Raw genomic sequence first — 11,443 nt, 5'->3', positions numbered from 1 at the left:
TATCAAACATCTATCGTCCTTATCTCCCCTTCTTCTTTCCTATCAAACATCTATCGTCCTTATCTCCCCTTCTTCTTTCCTATCAAACATCTATCGTCCTTATCTCCCCTTCTTCTTTCCTATCAAATATCTATCGTCCTTATCTCCCCTTCTTCTTTCCTATCAAACATATATCGTCCTTATCTCCCCTTTTTCTTTCCTATCAAACATCTGTCGTCCTTATCCCCCCTTCTTCTTTCCCATCAAACATCTATCGTCCTTATCTCCCCTTCTTCTTTTTTATGTTAGTTACTCTCTTGTAACACCTCCAATCTTCTGGCGCTCATATGACCTTAGGCAGTTGCGAGCACCGTAAAACCTTTACTAAAACTAAGCTAAACATTCCTGGTGGTGGGCGGTAATTTATCGGTATTTATCGCCCGATTATTTTAACAGTTTTAAAGAAAACTAGCAAGCAAACAAACAGGCACAAGAATGGACGAACAAACAAACAAACAAACAAAAAATGTATTTATCGCCCGATTTTTTTAACAGATTTTAAGAAAACTAGCAAGCAAACAAACAGGCAAATGAACAGACGAACAAACAACCAAAGAAACGAGTAAACAAGTAGATCTAAACGAGTAAACAAATAAACAAAAAACAAATAAAAAGAACTTTTTTTTTCGGAGCATACCGCTAAATACGCTCGAAATATTTATACAGCTGAGAAAACCTAGACAGCTTTAATTCATAGTATATCGTTTCTTAGACGTTCTAATAGAGGGTGCTCACATACGCAATCGAATCGGGTCGGGTCGGGTCGATCTGGTAGTCGGGGCTAGCCAAATTGAGGGCACAAAGCGGACATTGTGGCACAAACCGATCGACTCGGTCCTTCAAAAACAGAAGTGTTTGTTTTCAGGCCTGCGAATCACTCGATCGGGAGGTTTTGCAGCCAATCACAACAAGGCTGAGTCACGTGTCCATGTTGACACTCAAAATCCGGTGGCGCCCTCTTCGAAAAGGTGCAGACTTTTGGAACAGAGTTATCCTACTTGTGTGAAAAACAATATAAGCAAAACTAACCAATTGTTCTATTCTTATTCTTCTTCTGGAGAAACGAACGAGGGTTTCAAAAGAAAGACTGAACCACCATCAGAAATCTGAACAATTGATTTTTAAGGACAAGCGGGCTATCCCGAAAAATGCTGTTTTGAGAAAATCGAAGTTAAAGTTTTTGGATTCCTATTCAGTTTCTTTAAAAGAAAAGAAGAGACTCGGTTGCGTGAAAATGAAAGCAAAAACGTTTGTTTTTTAGACTATACCGAGTCGGCCGATTCCATCCGTAGTGGGCGCCATGTATTACGTAACACCCAAAGATTTCTGCTAAGTAATGACTGATAATGTGGGTGGTTGGGGGGTGCTCTGATGTGGTTTGCTTCTTCTGTCCTATCAAATATCTATCGTCCATATCTCTTCTCTTTCTCCTTTTTGGGAGTTTGTTACTCTCTTGTAACACCTCTAATATTCGATGGGGGTTCTCGTGGTCTACAGATTAAGGTGTTCGCCTCTCATTCAAAGGTTTTGGGTCGGAATCCGAGCAGCGACGAACGATTTTCTACTCTAAAATTTTCTCATCCATTCCTGCTCTCTAACAATGTTCTGTTGTCTGCTTTCGTCTCCACTTTCTGCCCCTCCCCCTCACCTCCTTTGCCCCTCCTCTGGGCTCATGACTCTTTCTGCAGCCTTTCTGCTGCTTCTACTTGGCTCCTTCTTACTGCTGTCCTTCAGCCACACCCCTGATCTTCGGGTAGGAAAATTCTACACCTAGCCTTCTCGTACGAGGGCGAAAAATCTCGGAAATCCCGTGTGCAAGTTGCGCACGTAAAAAAACCCCTGGTGGTCCAAAATCGATACATTTGTTAGAGTAGGCTTCGGGTGCCACCCAGGCAAAATTTAATCCTACCAACTGAGTCCCGCTTGCTCATATGACCTTATGCAGTTGCGAGCGCCGTAAAACACTTACCAAAAATATATACAAAATCTAATATTCAGTACGTATAAAAATAATATTATTGTTTTGCAAGTGCCGTAAAATTCTTTTTAAAAGTAAAGTTACTGAAGATAAATGAGTTATCACCGTATTCGGCGCCGGTGGTCAAGTGGTTGGGCTGCAGGGTTCGAAGTAGAACGGTCGTCGGTTCGAACCCTCAGGACTCGAACTCTAATGATTTGCGTGCAAATTGAAAGTGCTGAACAATTACGCGGCAGACTGACTAAACGATGAAAGTTAATTGTTAAAGGAAAGATAGACTAACAATAATATTGTGTTTGTAATATATATATATATATATATATATATATATATATACACAAGTCTCTAACTCTAGCAGACAGCGGCATCGGTAGCCTAGTGGTTAGGCTACAGGACTTGTAATCGTGAGATTGCGGGTTCGGAGGTTCGAGCCTCAGCTCGGTCCTACGTTGTGTCCTTTGGAAAGGCACTTTACACGAACTTCCCACTTGGCTCGGTCCTATCGGAGACGGGCGTTAAACTAGGAGGTCCCACCCCTTAAATAACCTAATAGTGTTGATAGGCGCGTTAAAGTCAATACCATTTCACCATTTCTCTAGCAGACATGAACGATAAATACTCTGCCCAGCCCCCCCCCTCTTTCTATCTCTTTCTTCTCTCTCTTTCTCTCTCTCTCTCTCTCTCTCTCTCTCTGTGTTTTCTCTCTCTCTCTCTCTCTCTCTCTCTCTCTCTCTCTCTCTCTCTCTCTCTCTCTCTCTCTCTCTCTCTCTCTCTCTCTCTCTAGCTAGCTATCAACTCGCTGGCCGAACATAGACCTCTCAAACACTGAACGATAAAACTTCCACGAAATCTCTCTCTCTATCTATCTGTGTCAGCCATCTTTTTTATTCGAAAGCCATTCCATATTTCTCATAGGACAAACTATCTGACCGACACAGAGAATAACATTGAGAGACTGTTTGTTATGAAATCATTCGAGTCCAAAGCTGTTAGCAGAAGCTCGGGTAACCCGAGATCTTACGATGAACTGCTGTGCCCTAGGGCAGAAAGTAATCGCTTTTTGGGGCCTCTCATTCAAAGGTCTCGGGTTCGAATCCGGGTAGCAACAGAAAAATTTTCTTCTTTGAAATTGTCTCCTTTCACCTCCTTTCCTGCTCTCTAGCAATGTTCTGTCTTCTGCTTTCGTCTCCTCTTTCTGCCCCCGCCACTCGCCTCCTTTGCCCCCTCCTCTGTACTCCTGGCTCTTTCTGCAGCTTTTCTAATGCTACTCCTTGGCTCCTCCTTCTTACTGCTGTCTTTCAGCATTAAACATTTTTGTGTGGATTTTGCTGAAAAGCCTTGATCAAAGGCACAAATGATGTAAATTCGCGCAGGTTTTAAGGACACTCATTGAAATGCTTTGGAAGTCACCGAACTGTGGTGGTCTCGCTAGATTTACCTCTGAAACCAGCCCACCCTCCCCCTCCCTCCCTGTCAAACCCCCTTCAATCCCAAATAATATTATAACTTCTGTTCAAGACAAAAAATAAATTAAAAGAGAAGAAGAGATAATGACACTAGATGTTTGATAAGGAAAAAGGAGAAAGCAACATTAGAACACCCGCCAACCACCTAAGAGTTTAGGTTTCCTATTTTGTCACCAGAAGTGGGTAACTCCAGTACCCCCGCCACACCAAGTTTCTGACGCCATTTTCTCTGGAGAGTCACGTGACATTTTTGACTATTGATCCGGACAAATACAGGCTAGTGGTACGGACATTCTCACAACGCCTTTGTTCCCTGAGATTTGAGCTCGCCAACAAGTAAGCCATCGCCTGTTGTTGTTGTTGCTTATTGTTGTTGTTGTTGTTGTTGTTGTTGTTGTTGTTGTATTTATAAGTACAGCTTCTTGTCGTCCTTTAGATTTACGCTTTGACGCCCCCCCCCCCCTTCAATGAAATAAATTAAAATAAACAAAAATACCTAAATAAATACATAATTTTTAACAGAAAAAAAAGAAATACAAATATCAAGAACAACAATTTTTGAATTATAAGAAATTAGATAGGACAGAATTTTAAAAAAGCAACAACAAACAAACAGAAATAAGACAAACAAGAACGTAAAAAAATTAATAAAACGAGGAACCACCATTACCACCACCACCACCACCAGCAACAACAAAAACACAAAACAAGAAAAAAAACCTTAAAAAAAAAAACTCCCACCAACTCAGCCTTCGTGGCAACAACAACAACAACAAACTGAAACAGTCGAGCCTGCTCTAACGGCCACCTGTATAAGACAATCACCTGTACACATCTGGAACACCTTGTCTCAGGATCTCAGAGAAACAGCAAATTTTGAAAGGTTTAAGCGATTGCTAAAGACTCATTGTTTCAATTGTTAGAGTGCGTTCGTAAGTTCCGATTTTTTAAATATGCATGCAATATATAAACTATAATAATATATACATTTTTTTCACTGTCCTGTCGTGTATATTTAATGTATGGTTGTGAAAGTTCTTCTTTATGTGGTTGAACTGGTTTTTCTTGTTTTCGTGAAATATTTTTTTGTATGTGAATGATTATGTGATTGGTGTAAAGCGCTCAAAGCTTATACTAGTATTGGATAGAGCGCTGTACAAATGCAATGTATTATTATTACTACAAACGACCTTTTTCATTTTGCACGATAATGGCACTGTGTAAGTTCTATAAGACAGCCACCTTCCTCGTCGCTGATGGACGGTCCTTTAGACAATTTCGGTGGGTGGTTGGCGGGTGCTCTGGTGGGGTTTGCTTCTTCTTCCTATCAAACATCTATATGTATCGTTTTTATCTGCCCTCCTTCATTTTTTATGTTTGTTACTCCCTTGTAACACCTCTAATCTTCAGGCGCTCATATGACCTTATGCAGTTGCAAGCGCCGTAAAACTGCTACTAAAACTAAAACAAACAAACAGACAATTTCGAACCTATAGAAAGACAAGAGCACAAACAACCCCCCTCTCCCCCCCTCTGGGCGGTGCTACTGACAGAAGTGTCTACTTTAGGTCATTCCCAAAGGGGAGACATTAACATGTTCTTAGGCCCAGTAGAATTGTAAATGGGCTGATTCATCAATATCATGTTCATACTGTGTCTGAACTGCATACGGGGACCTGCTGCTTTTTCTTTCCTAATCCTTATTTACTATGGTCATTTTTGCCCTACTTCTTTTGTATGTTTGTTATGGCTCTCTTGTGACCGACAATTTCCGGGGTGCCTTGATAGTCGAAGCAGACTTTGTGCTGTAGAGAAGCTAAAGAGGTCAATAGAGTAAGCCTGATTCCGTGTGTGGACTTCTGTGTTGACGTCGACCCTTTGGCGCTCATATGACCTTATGCAGTTGCGAGCGCCGTAAAAACTCTACTAAACCTATGTTTAAAAAAGGGCTCAAACAATGGGTTCCCTTGGTCCAGAGGTTAAGGTGTTCGCCTCTCATTCATAAGATACCGGGTTCCAATACGCATAGCGACGAAAGTTTTCTTCTTTAACATTTTCTCCTTTCCTGCTCTCTAACAATGTTCTGTTTTCGTCTCCACTTTCTGCCCCCACCCCCACTCATCTCCTTTGTCTCCTCCTCTGGGCTTCTGACTCTTTCTGCAGCCTTGCTACTGCTACTTCTTGGCTCCTTCTTACTGCTGTATTTCAGCCACTCCCCTGATCTTCTGGTAGGAAAGATCTACACCTAGCCTCGGACAAGGGCAAAAAATCTCGGAGGTCCCGTGTGCAAGTTCCGCACGTGAAAGATCGATTGGTGGTCCAAAATCGATAAGAGTAGTCTTCGGCCGCCACCCGGGCAAAATTCAAAATTTCTTACCGACTGAACATGTTTGGTGTGTCCCGCGCGCCCATATTATGTATTTTTGCAGTTGCGAGCGCCGTAAAACACTTAATAAAAAAAGAGAGACAGAAGCAGAGAAACAAAAGCTCTGAATTTCTTTAACACTTTAAAGATTTGAAATAGAAAACAGCTGGGTTTATTGCTATGCAGGGCAGCCAAAAACATCATTGTGAAATTGTTCCAATTTGCATTCGATCAGACATGTAAAGAGTGTTGTCTGTTATTTGCTAACTCACCCTTAACTCACTCTCTGTTTTTCTCTCTCTGTCTCCCGCCCCTTTCCCTTTTTTTACTCTCTCTCTCTCTCTCTCTCTCTATTTGCCTTCATCGATGAGGCCGGTATCAAGCTGTTAATGAAGAGAAACCAAGGAAGAGCACGGAGTGGTCAATGCTTTGTTCGAGTAGTGCAGGGTCGAAGGGGACCGAACCGCACGATGACATTTTCTGTCAGTGCCGAGAGTGGACTGGTCTTTCATGACTTTCAAGTAGAGGGCATGGCAGCTATCATTTCCACCCATCCCTCTTAGAAACTGTTCCAACAATTTCCACAACAAAGTATGCTTTGTATGCAACAACGCTCGTGCACAATTAATGCAAGCTTTAAATTGCAACTCCACAATAGATTGGGGTTGAAATATATTACGCCCTACACACCTTCCCTTAACATCTACGAGCACGCTTGTGAATTTGGAAATATGATTTGAAACCGAGGATCCGTGACCAAATGCTCTCTCAGCTGACTCATCAACTAAGGATGGTCACACTTCCCCAGATGATGGAACAAAAAAACCAAAGTCGTGACTAGAGTGACTATATGATAATATGGCAGCAGCCTTCAGATCATCAATGCAAGCCTTTGCCGAAGCGTCTTGTAATGCAATAGTATTTTGTGTAAATATAAGTCAACTTGGCCTTACATTTTATAAAATTAGTTTTAACCTTGTATATGCATATATCAGCTGTTTGTTGATTTTTACCATAACCATTCTTTTTTGTTTCAACTTGTTTATTTTCATTTTCGTTTTTGTATTTATTTTGTATTTTTTTGCTTCGTTTAACAGTTTCGTTTCACCAAATAGACTACAGGTGAAATATCTTGACACCTGCATATCTTGTCTCACCATCCATAAAAACGTTTCTTAATTTGGAAATACGATTTACTGACGTGGGTAGCCTAGCAGTTAGGCTATCGGACTTGCAACCGTGAGATTCGGGTTCGGGGGTTCGAGCCTCAGTTCGGCCTGGCGTTTTGTCCTTGGGAAAGGCACTTTACACGAATTTCCCGTTTGGATCGGTCCTTTCGGAGATAGCCGTTGACCTAATAGTGTTGAAAGGGACGTTAAACCTATACCATTTTACTATCGATTAAAAAAACACACGATTGAAACATGTCCGCTGAAGCAAGAGACTAAATGATCCCTCAGCAGACTCACCAACAAAGGATGGTAACACTTGCCCAGTTGATGGAGCAAAAACCCAAGCGTAATTATAGTGAAAAAGGCAGCAGCCTTCTGATCACTGCAAGCCTGTATGCTACCGCGTTTTGTAGTGCAAAAATAAGTAAATAAAAGTAAACATGGCTTTAGATTTCTCCCAGTTAGTTCTATATATATACACCAGCAGTTTGTTCATTTTTAGGATAACCATTCGTTTCTGCTTAAACATGTAGGTTTATTAGCAATTAATTTCGTTTCATCTGATTTCTTCCTTGTGACATCACACGGCTCACATCTGACAATTTTGTGACAACAAACTTTGATACACTTCTTATACTTTCAGCCTCCTTTTTCTCCAGTTCAAGCAAATTTACATTTGAAATTAATTGCTATGTGGCATTTTAATTTGCTAAACAAAACAAGACGCTATGTTAACATTTAAACTTGCTATTGTTGTATTAGAACTTTTAAGACGTCATTTGTATATTTGGATTTTTTGGTGTAATGTGGTCTTTCTATGCGGCATTTGAATTTGTTATGTGTATATTTGAATTGGAACCCCCCCCCCCAGCTATATTATATTAACGCAGGGGGAAAGAAAAAAGAAAGAACTTCCCCGTGTACTGTTGAAATCGGTGGTATGACGTAATGATACAACCACTAACAAAGTAAAAGAGGAAACAAATTAGCCTTCTAGTACTTGAGTCACGACAATTTACTTTTGATAATCAAGACAAGCTGATACAAGTGGGTGGTTGGCAGGTGCTCTGGTGTGGTTTGCTCCTTCTGTCCTATCAAACATCTATCGTCTTTATCTCTCCTTCTTCTTTTTTTGTGTTTGTTACTCTCTTGTAACAGCTCTAATCTTAGGCTCTTATATGACCTTATTGTATTGCAAGTTTCGTAAAACACTTACCAATATAATGTTGTTTTTTTATAGTTGGACTAGCTTTTCCAGTATAACCCTGCCCTCACCACTAATTTTGGACGTAGAATAAAGCGATTAAACATGTGGACCTATTATGAAAAGATAATATTGTTGGACGTACAATAAAGAGATTGAAATTGTGGACGTAGGATACAAAGATTAAACTTGTGAACTTACGATTAAGAGATATTTGACCTTTGGTTGCAGAATTAAGAGATTAAACTGTTGGACATAGGAGAGGTTAAAATTGTGGACAAAAGATAAAAAGATATTGGACTTTTGGAGGTAGAATAAAGAGATTAAACATGTGGGCATATAATAAAGCGATTAGACGGTGGATAAAGAGATTAAACATGTGGACATAAAACAAAAAGATAAAATTATTTGACTTTTGGAGTAAGAATAAAGAGATTAAACATGTGAGCATATAATAAAGAGAATTTAGACGTGGATGAAAAAATTAAACTTGTGGACATAAGACCAAAAAAATATTTGACTTTTGGGCGTAGAATAAAGAGACTAAACTCGTAAGGCGGGCCACGAGCGACACGCCAGTAACACAAGACGAACTTTTGTAAGCAGCACCATGGCAACGGTTGCTAGGGACAACACCAGAGCTAAACCAATCAGCGCCCACTGGGTGTACAATTTTCTGCGGAAGCGGAAGCTGTTGACGTCCGTTTGGCTAAGCAGCCACCTCAGGAAGGCGCTTTCTGCAGGGCCGCAATCTTTGTCGTCTGTTTGCAGTTTTGGCAGCTGGGGGCGTAGAAAGGGAATACTATGGTAACTTATGGACAAAAAACAAACAAAACAAAACAAACAACTGTATTTAGAATGTCAATTAGAACATAAATGCACGATTCTGTCATTGAAAAAAGGTCCATGTCTACTTCAATATTCCATTTTTTAGGTGTTCTGACAAAATGGGTTAATTCTCGGATTTTAACCTTATGGGCACCAATTGACACATGGAATTTATAAATGTGTAGGTTGGGTTCGAACAGTTTATTAAATAAAATGACTGGGAGGGAGGCTGTATTAATACTTTACTTGAAGTAATCAGATTCCAGATACGTGTATAACATTTATTATAAATGCAGGTTAGAACATTATACAGAATAAGTAAAACAAAAACAAAATATCGCTACCCCCCCGCCTCCCCCTGGTTCAGTTAAGTGGGTCTTTATTTTGAAGACAAGACAGTTTGTTAATTATAACGATACATAACATCTGTGTAGCAAACTTCCCCCTGTACAGCAAGCTCTATGCGATTTACAATCTATATTATCACCACAGCAGACCTGCTAGCATTCTGAAATAGTCTTAACTTCCTGGGAAGTTTACAGTGCAAGCAACCATTTTACAAGCGCTAAAATACAAACATACTGACAAGATCTTTCGCCGCATAAAAATATGGCCCAGTACCCCTTCACTACCCCTTCACATTTGGGAAAGAGAGGAAAATTTGCGTAAAGTGCCTTTTCCAAAAACGTAACGTCGGGCCTGAGTAAAACAACCACCCTCTGTTTGTTTGTGCTCAATGTTGTAATCAGAAGGTCGCTTTATTCTACTCTGATCCATTCATTGGCAGTCCTATTTCACAGAAAAGAATGGTGCGTTAAACCACCGAATCCGCAAAGTCACGATTACAAGTCAATCTTTTGGTATATGGAATTGTTGCTATTATTATATTAAAGTTAAACCTCGTTAATATGTCTTGTTTTATTATGAAAAAAATACTTGTCTGTCTAGAATAAAAGTGGAGATATTTGAGCTTGAAGAAGATGAGGACCGTCGTATGTGTATAAGAAGTAAACTTGGCCAGAAAACGGCTGTTAACATTTTGGTGACTTCCAAAGCGGAACCGTTAGACGCCGAATGGAAGGGGAAACGATGATTTTGTCTATATATTTACCCACAACAAGAGGATGTTGGCACGAAGCACAATCTGAACCAGGTCGTTTAGCACCAGACTCTCTCTCTCTCTCTCTCTCTCTCTCTCTCTCTCTCTCTCTCTCTCTCTCTCCCCCTCTCTCTCTGTGTCTCTTTCCAACTTCCCCCTTATCCCATCCCTTCACCACCACTCCTACTCTTAACACTCTGAAACTGTGAACTCACATTTTGTCATTATTCAAATTAATGCTGATGCCGTGTTACTATAATTAGGAATTTGACGCACCGTTCTTATCTGTGAAATAGGACTGCCAATGAATGGATCAGAGTATACAGCGGCCCTCTGATTACAACATTTAGCAAAAAACAAACAGAGGGTGATTGTTTCACTCGCGGCTCACAAAAAAGAAAATCGATAGCCAGTTTTTTAATTATTAGATTTTCGCCCCTCGGGTCATTTGTGACAGTTTCATAAGTGCCACGGCGCGGTAGAATCAGACGCTCGTCAATTTTGGGGCATACAGAGCTATTCATAATACTATCTTAAAGCTTCTTAATTTGTCTTGCATTTGGGGGGGGGGGGGAATGCCACTCTATCTTGATTCGAAATCGAAATATCTGCATGATTGAAGGTGGTGGGGTCGCCTGGTATGAAAGGTAAAAACTAGCGAGAGAATGGCCGCAAAAGTCTTTGTCACTTTCAAAGCTTGATAGTCCTTGGAAACTGGAAATTTACATTTTTCGTGTCTATAATGAACGTTTTCGGTAAGATCTAACCGGAAGTGTCTTTTTAAAAAGAAATAGAAGGTGTTGAACCAAAATTTAAAACATTTTAAAAAAAATTACTCAACACCCAGAAAAATGCTGTTTTCTTTGATTTCATTGTTTTGACAAGCGCCTGATTTCACCACGCTGTCTCACATAAGGTTAGCGCCACTCCTGTGCTCACATCGCCCGGCTCTGAGCTGAAATTTAAGGTGGGTGGTTGGTGGGTGCTCTGGTGTGGTGTGCTTCTTCGTTTCCATCAAACATCTATAGTCCTTTTCTCCCCTTCTTCTTTCTTTAAATGTTTGTTACTCTCTTGTAACACCTCTAATCTTCTGGCGCTCATATGACCGTAAAACCTCTATTAAAATTAACTGAAATTTAAGAGACATTAAAAAGAACCCCCCCCCAAAAAAAAACAACAACACAGCAACAAACAAACAAAATCAACCAAAAAAAATCTTCGTTTCGAGTCTCGCTTGGCGGTTTCGGGGAGAAGAAAAGATGGGTGAAGGAAGGGTGGGATGAGCCAACTCG

The 11,443-nt window shown here is 40.4% G+C and overlaps 2 protein-coding genes across 8 annotated transcripts in view; one reads left to right on the top strand and one right to left on the bottom strand.

The window, feature by feature from the left end:
* LOC100533448 (pleurin precursor) overlaps nt 1-11,443 on the top strand; it is a 59,180-nt gene that overhangs the window by 16,135 nt on the left and 31,602 nt on the right. The window contains exon 2 of one of the 3 annotated variants that reach the window (XM_013080680.2): nt 3,661-3,819. The exons of 1 other annotated variant lie outside the window; for it this stretch is intronic. The gene's annotated coding sequence lies outside the window, so the exon portion shown is untranslated. 3 annotated transcript variants of the gene reach the window in all.
* LOC101846495 overlaps nt 8,149-11,443 on the bottom strand; it is a 21,771-nt gene continuing 18,476 nt past the window's right edge. For all 5 annotated transcript variants that reach the window (XM_013080714.2, XM_013080713.2, XM_005095147.3 and 2 more), the window contains one exon: nt 8,149-9,004. In XM_013080714.2, coding sequence (XP_012936168.1) covers nt 8,768-9,004 — 237 coding nt within the window. In that variant the 3' untranslated portion in view covers nt 8,149-8,767. The remainder of the gene's footprint in view (nt 9,005-11,443) is intronic.

This window comes from Aplysia californica, unplaced genomic scaffold (assembly GCF_000002075.1).
Source record: "Aplysia californica isolate F4 #8 unplaced genomic scaffold, AplCal3.0 scaffold00096, whole genome shotgun sequence".
Taxonomy (NCBI): Eukaryota; Metazoa; Mollusca; class Gastropoda; order Aplysiida; family Aplysiidae; genus Aplysia; species Aplysia californica.
Note: the sequence above shows the minus strand (reverse complement) of the source record. Positions and strands in the feature narration are given on the sequence as shown.